The sequence below is a fragment of the Pyrgilauda ruficollis genome, unplaced genomic scaffold, assembly GCF_017590135.1.
Source record: "Pyrgilauda ruficollis isolate IOZ18807 unplaced genomic scaffold, ASM1759013v1 scaffold15, whole genome shotgun sequence".
NCBI classification, from domain to species: Eukaryota; Metazoa; Chordata; class Aves; order Passeriformes; family Passeridae; genus Pyrgilauda; species Pyrgilauda ruficollis.
In genome coordinates this window covers 17533592-17552619 of record NW_024513654.1, presented here as the reverse complement: position 1 = coordinate 17552619, position 19028 = coordinate 17533592, and the positions used below count along the sequence as shown (strand labels likewise).

General features: G+C 40.4%; 1 protein-coding gene across 1 annotated transcript in view; it reads left to right on the top strand.

Moving 5' to 3' along the window:
* Positions 1-19028, top strand: part of WDFY4 (WDFY family member 4) — a 113277-nt gene that overhangs the window by 37716 nt on the left and 56533 nt on the right. The window contains exons 25-38 of the mRNA XM_041461622.1: positions 311-472; positions 1242-1333; positions 2217-2316; positions 3127-3332; positions 3940-4109; positions 4470-4595; positions 5044-5205; positions 5317-5514; positions 6519-6640; positions 7203-7356; positions 7813-8051; positions 9370-9479; positions 10217-10408; positions 10962-11101. Of these exons, the coding sequence (XP_041317556.1) occupies positions 311-472; positions 1242-1333; positions 2217-2316; positions 3127-3332; positions 3940-4109; positions 4470-4595; positions 5044-5205; positions 5317-5514; positions 6519-6640; positions 7203-7356; positions 7813-8051; positions 9370-9479; positions 10217-10408; positions 10962-11101 (2173 nt within the window). The remainder of the gene's footprint in view (positions 1-310; positions 473-1241; positions 1334-2216; positions 2317-3126; positions 3333-3939; positions 4110-4469; positions 4596-5043; positions 5206-5316; positions 5515-6518; positions 6641-7202; positions 7357-7812; positions 8052-9369; positions 9480-10216; positions 10409-10961; positions 11102-19028) is intronic.

Below are 19028 nucleotides of genomic sequence, written 5' to 3'. Positions count from 1 at the left end.
TCCCCTTGCTAAGATTCAGAGGAATAGCATGTTTTGCTACCAACTCACTGCTTGAATATGCAATAATGTTTTCTTTGAGCTTGTTGGAATGCAGCAGTTTCTGGGGGAGACGGCAGAGGAGAAGAGGAGAATACACAAAGTAGTCTTCTGATCTCCATCACTGACACCTGTTCAATTTGTCTGACAGTGTTTGAAATGTTATAAAGACAGTATTAGAAGCCAAAAGCTTCTGCAAATTGCAGAATTCTGAAACTGCAAATTTGGTCACTTCCAATAGAAGCTTTTAATAGTCCCTGTGCTTTTTTTACAGAGATGCATGTCAGAATATTGCAATTGCCTACCAGGTGCAAATGGTGCCCAAGCTTGTTTTCCTTTTCAATGATCCTGAAATCAGCAGCTCCAAGATCACCATGGCCTGCACTATCCTGTCCCATCTCTTGCAAGGATACTTTAATACAAGGGATGTTCTCAGGTAACCCTCAAGGTCTATAGCTTTTCCTCAGATTGAAGATGAGCTGTACTTCTGCTAGTGTTGGAGAGAGCTCGACAGTATAGCTTCCCTCACCTTGTCTTTGGTGGAACACCAGGTCTTTGGCAACTGCAGTATCCCCTGGTGAAAAACTGATGAAAAACTTTTTTCATTCACTCCAACCTTATATTTGTGTGAAGTTGAATTGGGTGATGACTTTTTTAATGGTGGCACAGACAGTTCTGTAGGTGTGACTGGGTTTACTGAGGGGAGACCTCACTTCAGTTACAACTTCCTACTGAGGGGAAGAGGAGGGCCAGACACTGACCTAGTTCTCTGTGGTCACCAGTGACAGGACCTGAAGGAATGGCCTGAAGTTGTCAGGGGAGGTTTAGGCTGGATATTAGAAAAAGGCTCTTCCCCCAGAGGGTGGTCAAGCACTGGAACAGGTTCTCCAGGGAAGTGGTGACAGCACCAAGGCTGACAGAGATCAAGAAGTGTTTGGACAATGCTCTTGGGCACATGGTGTGACTTGGGCTGTCCTGCTGAGGGCCAGGAGTTGGGTTTTGGTGATCCTTGTATCCAACATAGCACAGTCTATGACCTTTTAATTACTTCCTAGTTTGTGAAGTTTTCATCCTACCTCTGAAGTGGCTAGAATTTCTAATGTGGTTGTTAAGTCACTGTTAACCAGTATGCAGCTTTGCATATATTCTCCAAGTTAATGAATATCTTTCTGTTGACCACAACTGCTTCACTCTTTCTCTGCAAGGATTGGATTGTTCCTTGTTTACACCTTGAAACCTTCTTCTGTGGATGAAAATCAGATTTACCTGGATAGTGTGGCTGAGAGGCCCACCGAAGGTGAGGGGCTGCCTTTGGAGTAAGTGTTGTGATAGTTTAACTAGAGTATTTCCCCAGGACCTGATGATCCCTAATTGCAATATTAGTGCTTCTGTCTTTTGTGGCAGGAAGAGGCAAATTTCAAATTTCTTCATATGGTGAGGGACAGGTTGCACCGAAGTGACCCTTTTTTCTCTCTCTGCCAATAAACCAGCAGTACTTTCACTGCATTGTCCAGAGCCAACACAATGCTGGATTTCAGATATACACAGAGAGGAAGGACATTAAATTGAAATTGCCCCAAACCTACCTACTGGGCTGTTACAAGGAATAACATTTCAATGGGCATCCTGGATTTTCTGTGAAGACTTCACTACACTTACAGTTGTAGCAAATAATAATGCAGAGATCTGCACCTCTTAAAGTAGCTGTGTATTTGTCAGGTTCATGTGGAGGAGCATCCAGTCATTTGGCCCTTTCACTGGGATCTTTCAGTTGGAGCTTTACTGTTACTGCACCTCTAAACAACAGACCACATTAAGGTGACAGTGGTAACTGCAGTTTGTATATAGACAGCTCAGCTAGGCAGTATAAGTCAGATTGCCTGTTTACATTTCCCTCTCTAGCTAACCTGAGATTGATTCTTCTGAGATATTGTTCAACATGCAGTCTGGATGAGTTTTAAATAACTCTAAGGAGAGGACTTGGGCAATGTAAGCGCTGGTTGTTTCTTATGTTAGCAGGAATCCTTATGTCTAAAATTTGATGTCTGCATCTTTTTACTTTGTAAAAACCAGATATAAGTACTTCTACAGGGATAATTGAGTGCAAACAAAATTGTTCATCAAACAGTGGAACATCTTTTGTCTCTTCCTTACTCTTTATTGCTTTCTGATATTTGTAGCCTTAAACCAAACATCTGGAAAGACAATCTGTCTTCGAAACCAGCTACTGAAGATGCTGTTAGATGTAATACGCTCAGACAAACTTCAGCTGTCCTCTGAGTAAGTAGAAATGTTTAGGAATTCAAGTGTCTCCATCTCCTAGATTTTTCATCATCCTGGTGCTTAACCAGGACTAAACGCACTGATAATATTTGAATTTCAACAAATACTAAGCAAGAACAGACTGGATTGAGAGAGACCTTTTTGTCAGTGTTTTATCTGGCATTCACACAGCTGTGTGGTCTGATCACACATCTGATATCTGTTTTAGGAAAAGTCTCATGTTTTCCGAAAATATAGTGAAGGGGGAACTTGGATGTTGATGTTTCTGCTGCATAGCAGGAGATGAAGAAATCCCATCTTTCTCTGAAAATCAAGTCAATCTAATGTGGGAATACTTGCACCACTCTATCGTAACGATGAGAATGCCATTATTATAACTCTACCTTTCATAACTGAAATACAGATTTCATACTGCTGGGAGCTGTAATTGTGCATTTTCATTAGATAGCACATCTTGGACTTGAACATTTAAACCAGAATTTTGAATTTCATAGCTTGAAAGATCTGGTCTCTGATGTAGTTTGCCTCATTTATTGATACACACTCTCAGAAGGGGCTTCATATTAATGAACTGTTTTGCCTGACAGTAATAGAAGGTTAGATGTAGCAGGAATTGAATGACTTCAGCTGTGTGGATGAGCCTGTTGTTACATCTTTGTGATTCTCTAAAGGTACACCTTTAATGAGATTTTTTTTTCCAGAGAAAAACGAGGTTCTAAATCACTTCAAGATAATTTCATATAATATCTCCTTTCTGTCTTCCATCATGTTTCCTTCCATGTGTTTTCATTTACCTGTTTGTCCTAGGGAAAAAGAAAAGACATTCTTGGCACTGGGGCCAGACTGGTTTCTGCTGTTCACACAGAGCTACCTGCACTTCAGCACAGTTGTCCTGGGAATCAAACTCCTCCTGTGCTTCCTCCACAATCGTTTGCTGCTGAACAAGTTCAAGGAGGGGATAGTGGCTGGGCGTTGGCTGGAAAACAGCTCTGCAGGGTTGAACATTCTAATGGGTATGTGTTGGTTTAACGTTCCCAAAACACTGCCTTGATCCAGCTCAGTGACAGAAGATCACTGTGTGCATGATAGAAGAATTCCCACTGATCTCAGTACACCAAGAGTTTAAATTACTTTCTAGGGCAAACTTGTCCTGGTCCTTCAGAATTTCTGTGCTGAAAAGTGGAATGTAGTACTTCTCCCTTGCAGGTAATTAGCAACTCTGATCAGCATCTGCAGGGAGATGGGCCTTTTTGTGTTGCACAAAATCAGGCTACTTGATAAGCCTGTAAGGTGTTCAGATGTGAACTTGTGCTCTGAAAACTTTTGTTTCTTAAAGATTTGTTCAGCCTGCTTTTTGGTAATTAGACCTGGGGTTCTGAGAAAGGGAGGAGAAAGAAAGAATAATTCAGGAAGAAAGCCCTTTGACAAAAATGATAGTGGGAAAAATTGTAATCTGTTAGTCTGGAGGTGTTTTCTAAAGTGTTGATACTGCAGCCTAGCAGACTACTGAGTGTTCTGGGACAGAGACAAATGAGGATAAAGGTATCCTTCTGCTATCAATAATCCTTCTGCTGACATGACATTTATTTTTAGACACTTTTGTTTTCTTTTCCTTTAAAGATAATTTAAAAAGTCATCCTCCAGTACCTGACAATGGCTACTTCTTAATTTTTGGATTTTCTGTATTGCAAAGATGTCTGACTGATCATGTTCACATCCCTGAGATCTACTTGGTTGTGGCAGAGCTCTTTCTGGCCACTCCACAGTCTGAACCACCTGAAGCAGTCAAGGTATGAAAAAAAAAAAATTAGCAGACAAGCACCTGAAGCTGCTATTGCATTACTATTTTGACATTTTATGCCCTTTTCCATGAGAGTATTCTCAGGTATGTGAACCCTACTTGGGTTTTGTAATAATAAAAACTATTCATATTTTTTTAATTAAGTTAATTAATTTTTATTTAAGAAAATTTATGTTCAGAACAGCCTTGTTCATGCAGGTGTTAAATGTTACAAATTTAATAGGAGAGGAAGAAGCTGCTGGAGGCAGACACATGTTGGTTGTGTTCTGATGTAGAGAGAGCAGGAATTGTTCTTGATGTATCATATGCAATTCCCATCTCTTAATGAACTCTCCTTCCTCCTGTGTAGAAAGATCTTGAGTCTATGTTGCAGTGGATCTTGCAGCACCACCTTAGAGAGAATGTCCTCAAGCTTGGGTTGTGTGCAGAGGCAGCTGTGTTACTGCTGGAAATGGTTAGATTCACTGTGGACAAGGTAAGTGTTTCATTGCAAGGACAGGGCAGTGTGAATGGCCGAACAAAGAGCCCAGGTGTGACAGGTGCTGGTGGCAGCCTTTACCTGTAGTCCCTAATCCTGCTCTGCCCTCAGAGGGCAATACTGAACATGACAGTGAGCAGGGACTGCCAAGGGGCACAACAACTACTGCCCTGGTTATGTAGCACAGGGTGTGATGGGCTCATGTTTTACAGAGACCAGAGGCAGATCTTGCCCACAACAGTACTCAGGTTTTTCATACTTGATGGTGATATGTCACCTTTTTGGTTGGGTGTATCTTCAGTCTGCTAATTGGAGGTTGGCTACTGGTGCCTTGTCTGAATTTGTGGCTGTGTCACTCTTGCTTAGGAATACCTAAAGAGGAACAAAGATAAGCTTTTATGAATGAGGGGAATGCTGCCTTGACCAGATGCAATTGTCTGTTCAGCCTCTTGCAGATGCAGAAGCCTCCTGGGCGATTGCCTATCCAGGGAATGTTATCGAGTTTCTGTGCTTGATCTATCACAGTTATACACAGGACCCTGTGTGGCACTGTCCTGACTTCTTGAAAACTTTGGCTATGCTTGCTTTTCATTCAGGACCACCCAAGGTATGTGTACAGGAGCCAGCAGAAACCCTTCTGACCAGAGAGGGGTCACTAGGAGAAAAAAAAATCAATGTACAGTAGACTGAGTGGAAATGTATTGCTCTGCTTTCACAGGGTAGGTCTGAAGGCCTCTTGACCCCTGATGGTCCAGCCATTGCCGAAGGGAAAGGCTGTGCTGATCCCTCCTCTCTCCCACTCCTACCACATCCTGCCAAGAAACAAGTGTGGGATTTTGTGCGAGTCCTCCTGATGGACAGTCTTCTCAACATCCCAGCAAGCAAACAAGGACATCCCCTTGAGCTGCTTCTTGAGGTTTATCTCATCAGCAGGCTTTGCTGTTCTACCTTGCACTGGGGGTGGAAGGACAGGACATACCCTTCTAGAGACCTAGTAACAAAAGTGCTAACAGTGACAGAAGGAAAGGACTTCTCTAATTCCTCTGCATTAATGTGAACTAAGAAAATGCTGTCCCTGGAAAACAGAAAAGACATTTTTCAGGCAATGTTTAATATTGAAGAAAAGTGTGAAAAAAATTTCCTTTTCCTTAGTAATACCTGCTTGTCATTAGGGCACTCCTTGAATTTGTTGAGAACGGAAAACATCAGATAGAGAGTCCTGCGTCCTGATTTTTGAGATAACAAAATCTCAGTTCTCAAATAAACAAAAAACCCCTGTCTCAACAGTAAGTACAGTTAAATACAAGCTGTAGCAGCTGAGTCTGGATAATAGATTTCAACCACTCAAAGCACTCTAGAGAATCAGAGTAGTCTGAAGAAAGGGGAAAATGAAAAATTTGGGATTGAACTCCAAATTGTCAATAGTCCAGGTGTCCCAGATGTGAGTTCTGATGCAGATTTAGCTTAGTAATACAAATAGTAATAAACATAAGTTTGACTGCAAATGTAATGAGTTAGATCCTCTTGTGGAGCACCAGGTTTATATGTTTAAAGGTTTATATAAACTATCCTGAGGTTTGGTACAGTTAAAACAGAGTTTGGATTTCTGGTTGTCTGAATCCTGGGTCTGCTAATGGAGCTCAATGTCCCTGAGCACAAGACCGCTTGGGAACCACCTGTGAGCCAAACTCTGGCCCTTTACAAAATCTTTTTTCTGTTCAGTGTGCAGAGGGTGACTGTGCTGGCTGTCGGCTAGATGGTGTAGTCCTGTGTAAGACTTCCTTGTTTTCCAGCTGGGAATGAAGTTCTGCCATCTCATCTGTTGTCCAGTAGCTGTCCACATATGCACTCGCTGAAAGTGAAGTTGAGTCAGATTTCCTGTTTTCCTGCTGTACTAATATGTGTGCCATCACTGTATAGGCTTCTCCAGAAGATGCCACCAGTGAGCAGAGGAGACTTTTTCAGACAAAAGTTCTGCTGTCTGCTATGGACATCTTTCAAGTTACCAGCCAAGGCGAGGGGAAAATGAGACCAAGAGGTGAGTGGTGAGAATCAGATTAACTATTGCTTAAATATCCTTCTAACTGATATTTAGCATGTAGGTGTCATTGTTAGAGAGGTTTGGAAACAATAGCTAGAATGATAGTCCAGCTCAGCAGGTTCCACTGTCCATTCTGTCTTACTGCAAGCCAGTTTGCATAAGTTATTGTAATTTTTTTTTTTGCGAGCAACTTCCTTTTTTCTTTTTGAGAAGAGATTCTGAATATTAGAAAGGGAGTATATAGAAAGAAACCTAGATTTATTCTTCAATGCTTCTGAAAGCAGCCCCATTAACTTTGTTGTTACTTCTCTCCTTTCTGAGTGATTAGTTAAACCAGTTCTTCATTACAGCATTTTAGTGAGATTGGTTCCATCCTTAAGATGGAGCTGTCATTTCCAGTCTGAGTGAGGTGTTTCTGCTATACCTAGAGTCTTACACATGTCCCCAGCTCAGATATTATGAGAGACTGCTACTTCTCAGCTCTGGTAAACTCACATTTCACTTTTTTTTTTTTTCATTTCCTCTTGTTATGGAATCAACCCTCTTATATCCTCTCCAGCGAGCAGTGATCCTCATGGTACTTCAGAATCAGCTGCACCCCTGTCCATGATGAATATTGCTTATTTTGTTCAGAAGCTGGTTGAGAAACTGAACAGCAGAATGTTTGTGGCTGACCCCAAGCAAATCCTGATCTTCATTGCCAAACAGATTATGTGTGTGAGTCACTTTTTTTCTCCCCAGCTTTTATCAACATGCTGTAGCACGCTGATTTTTTACACTGAGGTCATGATACTGCAATTCTGAAAAAGATGGCTGTAATCCATTTGGTGATTGTGGTGATTGTTGTTATTCCTGGTTTTTTTGCATGAGAACATAACAGCTGTAAATTATGATTAGAGAGAGATGGTGCAGCATAAAGAAAGGATAGTTAACTCACTTGTGACACTGTCTGTTGGCTATGTACACATTGCTGAACTGGGACAAATTATTCTCTTCCACAGTTATGGGGACTTCAGCAGAAATACAGAAAAATGGAATTTTTATGTAACAGGTAGTTATAGGGAATTTTGCTGAAATAAGTTTCCAAGAGTTTAAATGAAATGGGAGGAGTGGATCCTTGGGGAGAAAGTTCATTGAGCAAGCCAAGTAAACTGCTGTTTTGTGTTTTCACAGGTCTTAGAAAGCTCTGTTTCTCAAAAGGAAGTTTTCCTCAATGCCCTGTACAGCTGCTTAAACAGAGCCATCCTATACTGCTTATCCAGACCACAGCAATCACTGCCTGAACAGTTTAATGTCCTCAATACTCTCATTGTTCTGCAAGAGCAGTGGGACACTATTTTTGCCACTTACAACTCAAATAGTAATTTTGTCATCTGCCTGATGTACTGTCTTTGCCAACTGAACTCGGGCAGGTACAAGTGTTTATCTTATGATATTTCTTTATGTTTGTGCTGTACCTATGGAAGTGGGTGCAGAGGGGGAGATGTCACATAACTTAGGCAATATCCACGCTGGGGAATCACCAGAAGCTGAAATTGAGCTGGATCCAGCATTTCCAGCAGCCTACTCACTTCAGAGTAGTCACTGCAGTTAACAAGCTTGAACTGATTTCAGTGGAGCTGGCTCACAAGCCCATCAGGAAAATGAGCGTCTGGAAATCTTCCTGGGATGTCAGATAATAATTTTCAGGCCGAACCCATTGAGATGGGGTGAGGATTGCTTTTATGGAGTAAGAGCACAAAATATTTTTTAAAAAACTAAAGCATAGAAGGGTTTATGTTATCCAAAAGCTAAACATGGTAAATTCAGGGAATCAGAAATGTGGTATTTTAAAGAAAATCAGAAATAAAAATGGCAGCTTTGCATACCCAAGGATTTGATTCTCCCAGATAGCAGGGCCTGTTCAGAATTGAAAGAACTTTGTGTTAATAGTGGCTATATATGCTATTATTGACAGCAGTTCTGTAAGAAAGTCCAGCTTGTCTGGATACCTTAAGCAAGCCTCTTTTTTTTCTTTTTTTTTTTTTTTTAAGTATTGCTGCTGTACTGAAGTTCCTAGTGTCTTTTACCTCCTGACTGGTAGATTGTGGCACAACGCCCCAGTCCCAAAGCAGAAGTCCTCTTGGCCATGATGATGTTCTCAATAATCACATCTACATGCCAGTAGTATCCATGGAGCTGAGTTTGTAGCTTTTTTGTGCTGAGCAATTTAGAAACTGAGTGAATCATCAGTGACACAAAAAATTCACTAAGCAGTTCAATGTAGGATACAGCAAGACACTGCTTTCCACATAGTGGCAGATACCTCTAGCCAAGGAATTCAGAGTAAAGAGACAAAGTACAAGATGTCCGGGGAGGTGCAAGAAGGCTGATGCAGACTGGCTACATCAGGACAGCCCAGTGTTCCCTCTAATTGGGGTGAATGGTAGATACAAGTGCAGTAAAGTGCAGGGATAAGGCACACACAAAACAGTGATCTACAGGGTCATGATGTCTGTTCCTTGACTTTGAAAACCAGACTGGCAGTTATTAAGTTCCCACTTGCTGAAAATTCCATGGTATTATGTGGCTGGTATAAGCTCCAAACCTGAAAATACTCATCTACTAAATGAATCAAGTAGGACTGGATGTGCAGAAACACCTGTAGCTCTTTCACTGTTCTCAGTTTGTTTTCAGTCTGATTTCCTTACCTGCCCTCCTTTTTTTTCTTTTTTTTCCCCTTTGTCACAGCTGTTCGGAAGGTTTTGGGGTGGATGCAAAACCAAAGCTGGCTTCTTATCATCAAATTTTCCTTGAACCCAGTGAAGAGGAAAAGGGGAGCCTGCCTACTCCAGATGATGGTAATTTATGGAACATGTTGCCTGTGGCTTAGAGAGAAGGAAAATACCTGTCTTAAGCAGTTTTCAGAGCAGCTTGTGCAAGTGCCACTTATTTCCTCTTTGGTGTACAGGCACAGCATGCACAACACAGAGAAAGAAAGTTGTGCTAAAAATTTGTGTTGGATTCAGTGTGGTGAGCTGAACCCTGCAGCAGAGCAGTGGGTTTTTAAAAAATTTTTATTTTAAAATATATATTGGCTTGGTTAAGCTGCAACCAAATCAGTCTGGTTTGCAGGAAAATAGAGAAAAACTCAGCACTTTCTTGTACAGTATCCCCCTGCTGTGTCAAATTGTTTCACAACTTGGTTACCTTTGCCTCTCCATCTCCAGTAATGTTTGGCAACATAAAGGAATGTCCTTTATGTGCTTTAGCATTCTATGCACAATAATAAGATCATCAAAATTCTGATTAAATGGTTTTCCAAAGCAGAAACCAGTTAAAACCATGTGTCACTCCTACTTGTTTCTTTCAAGGAGTTGAAATATCATAAAATAAATGTCCTGCTGTTTTCAGTATTAGATTCACTAGTCTAGCTTAGAACCTATGGAGGCAGTGGACACAAAGGAACAACTCCACTGACTCTGGCAGTTACTCTGAACCTGTGCTTTTTCAAATGAGGTGTTTTTGCTTTACCTGTTGATTGACTTGAAAACATAAATGAAGAACTTTTTTTTTTGGTGATACTTTTGTTTCCTAGTCCGCCAGGAGATTCTGAGGACAGTGGAATTCATCTGGAAGCAGCTCATTTCTCAGAGGCGGCAGGCTCTGGAGGACATTTACAAGATGGATCTTTCTGTGAAAGGAAATGACAAAGAAAGGGACATGAAGATAACAGAGATCACTCCTTTATGGGAAGAAATTATGACAAAAGCTTGGCAGCACTTGCTAGGTCTCTGTTCTTTTATGGAACACTCATTGTAGTAAGCAAAAGCATTGTGGTAAATGGGGTGCCTGATGGAAAGCCGCAGTTCCTTTGCCATGCCTTTCCTCACCTGCTGAGAAAGCAGATTCTCAGTTTCTCTCTTTTAGGGCTGTGATTGCTTACTGTATCATAACCCAGCCCTTCTGTGATCACCTGGTGGGGTCACAGGGCTCATGTTGTACTGCAAGAAAGAGAAATTCCTTAGATGATTGTAACCCGTTGGAAGACTTAAAAGGGAGGATATATGGTTGAAAGAAGGGCATTGCAATGTGTGTGGTGCTGCAGTGATTCAAAGTTCATGTCTGTGTAATGAAACTGATCTATGGCAGACCTCTCTGAGGCTTTTAAATAAAAGCTTGAGAAGTATGTGTTAATTCACTTCTTATAAAAATAGAACATTATTCATCTGGAGTGACACACTGCCATGTTGTTTTGTCTTGTGTAATGGGGATAGAACCCCTCTATTTTCTGACAGGCTCAACTTCATCTTAAAAGCTTTTTTGTCTGTTTTCACTTGCAGTATCTGAAAAGAAGCTTCTCCAGAATAAAGCAGGGCCAAGCCTGTCCCAGAACAAGCACAATTCCTGGAGTGAAAGCCTCTCTTCAGCTATTAGGTTCATACCTGGCCGAAACACAAAGGAAACATCATGCAAATCAGAGGTAAATTTTGCTCTTTGTCTTTTCTGGATCTGCCTTGTATATTGCTCTGGATCTGGATTCGGGAGGCTTCTGAGTGTGTCTGTTGGTTGACATATTCCATTGCAATCTAGACAGCTATTGCAGCTGAGGTTCCTTTTCTAGGCTGCTAGAAATAATCACAAAGAAATGGTGACCTGAAGAACTTCTGTGAACAGGCAGCCTGTTCATATAGTCTAATAATGCATAATTTCTGCATAGGGCTCAATTATGGCACTTGGAAAACCTAAGCAGCCCAGATGTGTTACAGGCCTCTGCCTGGGGTGGAGCAAGGGGAGGAGATGCCAGCTTTGCTGCTGCTGTTGGCTTGCATCACCTATGTAAACCTTGTCCTTCAGTCTCTGAATTAGTAGGAAGGCTCAGGTGTTATCATAGTGCTATCCTTACATTTTCTACTCAAATAAAGGTTGACATTTTAATTTAACCCCTAGAGACAGGGAAACAAGTATTGGTATATAATCCAGGGATGGGTTTGGAGGGTATGCATAATTCCTCCTGTCAGCAATGAAGATGTGAACTGTATTTTCCACATGTAAGCTTCTCCTTTGCTGAAAGAGAGGGCCATTTCCATGTTTTTGCTTAGCATCGTCAAAAATAGACATAAAAAGCACTAGATAGATGTTACTTTTTGAGTGAACTAGGGGTAGAGTAACTAGCTAGAGGGTAGGGCAGAAGTGCATTGCCAGAGTATTCAGAGCTTTAAACCAAGCTTGTGCTACTGTTGTGCTCAGTGTATTAAGGTCTTTTTTCTTCCTCCTGAGGAGAAAATGAGCCTATTGTAGCCTCACTTTAGGGAACCTTAACCCTCTAGCTCAAGCTGTAGGAGATTGAAGCTGTGTCTGCTGATGCCTGGTTCACTTGCAGGTGTGTTGACCAGGCAGACTGTGACACCCAGCTAAGGTGTCAGACAGTTCCTTACTGTGCTGCAAGGCTTTTTTCAGCGTGCTGCAGAATCCCTCCCAGTCCTTAAAATCACTTTGCTGCTTACAGAGTGAGCAAGCTCTTCTCAGGTACATATGCATACTGTGATGTCATACTAGAAGAGTGTTGACTATTTGCCCTGGGGTCTGTTTAATTATTTTTTAAAATTAATTTTGATTATTACAGCTGATTACACCTCAGTGAGCAATGTAATTGATATTTGTAAATGTATCCCAAGGAACATTTTGTACAACATGCTTTTTGCTGTTGAAGGTTAAAGACTCTGTTATTGGTTTTTCCCTAAATATGCCCACATCATTAGTTCCTCCAGTGAAAAGGTTGCCATCTGGAAAAGGCAGCACGGAGACATTATTCAGGCACAAGTGCATGAAATTGGTGTTTCTACATCTTCTGTCTCTCTTCTGCAAGGAAGCTGCTTGTAATTAAAGGAGCTGGGTTTGGAAGAAACATTACTCACTTGGTGTTATTCCTTATCATGTCAAGTACTGACAGCTCCATAGCCCTGATAAATTGTTCTTCTCAATGGGATATGAAGCTACAGTTCCAAATGTTCTTCTCCTTTCTCCCTCTCCCCCTTTCTCCCTCCAGCCTGTCTTTCAGAGTTTGATGTGCTTTTTAGAGAGGTGGAATCTAAGAGGACGAAAATGTTGAGTTGCCTCTCAACAGCCCTCTTCCTTCATACACTTACATTAGAAAAGTTACTTTAAAAGGAAATGGTATCTGTATTTTTAACTAATATTTTTGACAACTTAGGTAATCACTTTTAAAAGTGGTGTAATGTAATTTTGTATCATTTTTTGTGTCAGGTTACTGTGTTCACTACTGGCCTCTGTCTTCATTTCTGCCAGTTATGGACTTATGTCCTAAAGCAACAGGAAATCTCCATGTTTGGTTGAAACATGGAGATTACAGGAAAAATAACGGTATGAACTAAAGAATTTAAATCCCATTGTAAAATAAAAATATTTGCTCCTAACTGAGCAAAGTTTACTGAGAGAAGTGCAGAAATTCACCCAGTATGTCAGAGGTGTGCCCAGTAGAAAGAAGAAATTTGTTGTTTACTGGATTATTAACTAGATTTTTTTATAAACTGAAAAATAAAAAAAAGACACTGAAGCAGTGGTAGTATTTGCTGCAGATTAAAACAAACAAAAAAACAAGCAGCAAAACACTCTTAAGTTTTTCCTTGTGATTATTTACAAGATAGGAAGAGTGCTTTTGAGACCCCATCCTCAATCTGGAAAAAAGAGCAAAATTCAAACTATTCACTCCAGCAAAAGCTCAGACCCCACGTTTCCGTTGTACTTTTGCTCATGTTCTCCATCATCAGCAAAGCCAATTTCCTGCTCTTTGGTGGCAAGTATGACAATTAGCCATCAAATGCAGCTGTGTTTTCTGCATATTTCTGAATACACTGTGCTATCTCAAGCTTTGCTTGTGGCTTTGTCTGGGAGGTGTGATCATGTAGAAAAGAGAGTGTAATTACGTTTCTGGTAGCAGAATGGCAGTGATCTGCTGTGGTGATTGCATCTTCTTGGAAGTCTCAGTAGTCATGCAGGAGCATGAGGAGCATTGCACAAAGTTGGATTTTTTGATGCTGACAGGTGACTGATTTGGGTAAATTTGCTGGCAGGAAGGTCTGTAAGATTGAATACAGTGCCAAAGGTTTCAAATCACTGACTTTCTTGTTTCAAAGTGAACCTTTTGATCTCTTGCTCTTTTTCCTCATTTCCCCCTCCTACCCAGTTTTGCTGTCAAAATCTACTACAGGTATTTAATTTTTAGGTTAACAATGACTGTGACTGTTTCTGATATCATAAAAAAGCTACAAAAGCAGCAAAGGACCACTGTAGCAATTGTTTCAGTCAACTGTAAATCAGTCAGAGCTGCTCCATGCCCTGACTTGGGGTTCTTTAGGATGAGTGCCTGGCAAGGTTACAAGCACCACGCTTCTAACTCCTGTAAGACACAATGCCTCACAACTCTAGACAGAGCTGTTACTCTTTACAAGAAATGCAGAGCCTCCTCAGTTTTACAGGAGGCCTGATCACGCCTGTCCTCTCCTGTTTTTGTTGATTAATTGCATTCCTCTATGACAAAGACCCATATAACTTGAAATAGATAAGGACTTTTTAATCCCCTTTTTAATCCCATTCTTCAGAATGAAGAGGTTAAAAGCCAGAAATGTTACTTAAATCTTTTTCTTGCCAATCACTCTGTTGGTCTTTTATCAGCTTTTCAAGTTAACTGAGTTAAAACAAGCAAACATTTAATGATATTTCTTTGAAAAGAGCATCATTTGTGTAACATGTTTATCTTCATAATAGAAGGATAATTAACATCACTAATTATCTAATTAAGTTCATTAACTATCCACCAACAGTGCACCGTGAAGTTGACATTATGTTCTTCTGTCAACAAATGCTTTGATTTCTTAGGAAGTAATTAAAATGTAAATTAGCATGTCATTAAATGCACAAGGGAACTTTGGAATCAAATATTCATTTCAAAACTGCTCATAGCACGCATTTTTTTTACTTCAATGAAAGCAGGCACTTTACTATTAATGATGTATATTAAACAATTTCCATTATAATATTATTGTCTTGTTTAATAACTGGCTCAAAGCTAAATTACTGCATGCTGTAGCAAGCTGAAAAAGTTTCTTTAACTTTGAACAAAGAAATTTTCATGTCCTCTTACAGGCATATCTGACACACTGCTCATTTATCATTTTCAGATTGTTTACAAAATCATAAAGAAATCATTCAACAGGTCAATGTTAGAAAAGAATTGCATGAAAACATAAAATATAGAGCTATTTCATATTATGTGATAGAAATTACTGAACTTTCTGGAACATGTGGGGATCATTTCCCTATTCATTGAAGGCAAGTGTCTGCTGAGAATTGGATTGTAAATGCTGTATGATGACTACAAATCTTCAGGCTGACCCAGATTCTCAGGCCCCGCTGTCTGTCCCCTAAAAATTCATTAGAGGCTGCTACAGGAGATTCTGTGTGATTGTCCAGTGCACAGTAGAAACCTATCCTAGCACAATTGTTTCTTTCTTGATTGTTACCAATTTAATCTTAAAACCTGAAACACAAGAGATATCACGTACAAATTTTTTTGTGGGAACTCTTCAGAGGGAGTTTTCCTGTGTTTTTAAACTCAGTGGTCTTCTGTGGGAGTGAAGTCCCTTCATTGAATTACACATTGTATGAAAATGGTGCCTGTTATTTCTCCTGCATATTGTTTTAAAATATCTCTTTGCCTTTCAAGCTCGAGATTGTGTCTGGTCAGGCTAAGTTTGGGTATTGGATTTCAGCAAGTGGAATTTAATGTTTAAAGCTGTTGGCACCAGAGTCTCATCTTTCAAGAGCTGCTGGTTGCAGAGTTTTACTTTCACATAACAGAGCTGATGCCAAATGAGTTGAATGGTGTTAATGTGGATGAAAGAGGAGTTTATTTTCTTGTAGAAAACCCCAGAAACATGTGCTAACCAGAAACAGATTATTCTTTTCTTTGCTGAATACACAGACAAATAATATTACATATTTCTTGCTTCAAATATGTCTGTTTTCTTCTACTTTTTTGATTCAAGATTTTATTTATAATAATTTCAGAAAGAAATGGTTTGAATTCAAAAGACTTATGTGTCAATTTAAAATGAAAAATAAAGAAGAGAAAATCGAGGGAGGTCCTAGAAATCTCTGCAAGATTGACTTAAATTTTTCTTCTAGGTCAAGGTATAGGTTGCTAACTCTGCTGAAGTCTGTGACCATCCATTTCTTGTTGCTGTCATCTTTGCTAGCCAAATTAAAGTTTGCCTGTATCTATCTGTGTTCTATTTATACTTTCTGCTTCAGAGCAGCTTGACCTATATGCGCTAAAAAACCCCAGAAGTAGTCTTGTCACCTTTAAATTTAAGTCATTTTAGAAAAACTGTTGTTTTTATGGGTCAGGAGAGAGATGTTTCTTTTTTCCTGTACTCTGACCCCTAAGCATATACTGATGTTCACAGAATTTTTTCATCAGCTAAAGGACTAGACGGGCAAATTTTCCTAAAAAAAAGCCATGCTTGAAATGTAATCAGAAAATGCCAGCGCAGGAGGCTGTTGGACAAATGCATTTAGATAATAGTGTGTAATAAAGCTCTAAGTTACATACACCTGTAGGACTTCTACATTTTAAATAAAAACAGGAAAACAGTGAGTAAGAACAAGTGAAGGCAAGAGACTCCCCTGCTATTCCCCATAATGCCAAAGTCTGACCTTCGCCTTTCACTTCAGAGGTAAAACCTAATGCTTTTGCTGTAACAGGATGGCAACTGAGTCCTCAAGGGGTTGATTGAACTATCCCAAAGTCACAGAAGCCTTTCTCAGAGACAGGATTAAAGAACAAACGTGCCTTGACTCTCACTGAGCTTTTTTGCTATTAGGAGGCAAGTTATGTGTTCTCCCAGGAAATAATCTGTTCAGGAGTGTCATCTGTTGAAGGGCTGTGTGTATGCATGCACACATACAGACTTACGGTTGCTGTAGAAGTAGACTGGCTTCTGTACTGCCTGTCCTTAGCTGATAAATACAGTGTGGGAGCCTCATCACATGTACACACCACACTTTAGGTTTATCCTTTGAAACCCACCCCTGTGTGTGAGTACATTTATGATGCACTGGAATATGGAGGGTTTTCTCATTAGGTCTGCTATTCCCCAACCAACTGGCAATGCCAGGAATCCATCCATGATCCTTAGGAGCAGTTGGCACACTGCATTAGCCTCCTAGAGGGATGAGGCACGAAGCTTCCATGCAACACTTCACTGCTGGAACTCAGGCTGTTGAAAAGCTAAATGAATTTTGGCAATGCAACAATAAAATCCACACAGCAATAACAATTTTGTGATTTTAAAGAGCCTGCAAACAACCCTCAGTGTGGAGAGTGTATGTGAAGGACTAGGATAAACTGCTCTTTAAACTGCTAAGGAAAACATCATCTGCCTTAGCTTAACGATTGTTACCTGGGGAGTAATGAACAATTTTTCCTCTTCTGAAATGAACCTACTTGCTGCCTAGTGCATAGTCACTTACTTGAAAAGTAATCTGGTCACAGGACAGGTGGCCTGTTGTTTGCACAGGGAAGCAGTGTACCTGGTCACTGTGTCAGATTCAGTAGCAGGAGCAGATGTGGAGGTGTTACACACTTTGTCTCTATCTGAATAGAGCAGGGCTGATGCACTGGAGACTTCACCCAGCTCTAGTGGCTTACTGAAGCACTCAGATGCTTCTCTCTGCCATGGTAGCTGTAATCCTCTCCTCTGCAGCAAACCTGATGAGGAAGGGATTGATTGATTTAGCAAGAAAGGACCAGAAGTATTGCGCTTTAATTGCTGGAACATCACAGAATCATAGAATGGTTTGGGTTGGACAGGACCTTAAAGGATAGATGTGTGGAAAAAGAAGGAGCATGAGAACTGCCATGAATACAAGAAGATAGTTTTCATATCTCCAAAGATTTTAGGCTCAAAACTTTACTGACAATCTGGCTCTGTGCCTGTGTAAGTCATAGTGGCTCAGGAATGTGCTATGAAAAAATTATTGGCTCTAGATGATGCCTGCAAAAATCATTTGCTTTTGTAAGAAACTCTCTCCTTCCTGACAAGATCACATCCTCATCCACACTGTTTAGGGCATGCAGTCCAGCAGGCAGTGGTGGCATATGGGGCTGCCAAGAAGAGCAATACTGCACCACAAGTGGATCCCATTTAATGCTGAGCTGCTGGGAAATATATGCTAAAGAAAAATGGAACGATTTGGTCTTTATAAAATGGCATTTCCTTAGTGCCATTTCATCTTTTCTGTTTGATTCAAGATGTTACATTTACTACATTGGTATAATGTAATTTTTCTCATTCTAATGATGCTAATTTCCTATTTTCTTCCTTCAGCATTATGACCCATAGAGATTTTAAGTATTTTTAATTGTCACTTTTGAAGTTCAAGTGCTGCATATATATTATCTGTGAGTTGATATCTTTAATGTTTGGTTTAAAGGAAAGACTGCTCCCCTTCACTAGCAGACAACCTGTAGTTAAAGTTGTGAAATGCATGCATAAGGACATCCCTAAACACAGTGATTTCTTGAATCAGAGTCCTCAGATGTCTTTCTGCCATGCACAAACTCTTTGCTATTATCACATTTGCTATTCACATGCAGTTTCTGGCATCCCTAAGAGTTCACTACCTGATGTTCTGTTTTTCTATGCCCATGAAATACTGTCTAAAAACATAGTGATTACTTGAATATTCATAATTAGATTTAAAAATCTTCCTTGTAGAATTGTGAAAGCCCAAGTTAGAGAAATTATGTACATGAACTCCTCCTGGGATATGATCTAATATCTGATACATCAGCTGTGTTAGAGTACTCTCTGCCACTGGGAACATAAGAGTGGAAGGGACTTCCAAACTGGTTCATCAAAAGGGTTCCCCCTCCTGCTACTGCATGCTCTCACCATATGCATCTTCTTTGTGGGCTTATCAGGCTGTTTGAAGTTAATTCAGGTGGGGTTTGCCCCATTATACCCCCTTTCCCTGCAACCACATCCTAATGACAGGAGGTTGTGGACTCTCCATCCCAGCAGCTGCTCAAGACCAGTCTGGATGGGGCTCTGAGTACCCTGCTCTAGGGGAAGATGTTCCTCCCCATGGCAGGGGGGTTGGAACTGGGTGGTCTTTAAGGTCCTGTCCAACCCAAACCATTCTATGATTCTGTGATGTTCCAGAAACTCAGCTCTTGGATTCTGTTATGTTCCAGAAACTCACTTCTTTGTTTCCCCATCTGTAAACTAAAGACTTTGCCTTGTCTCATAAATATCTCTAGGATGTACTGGTCAAAAGTATTGCACAAGGGTTAACGCTGTGATGCTACATTAATGCTCTTACTA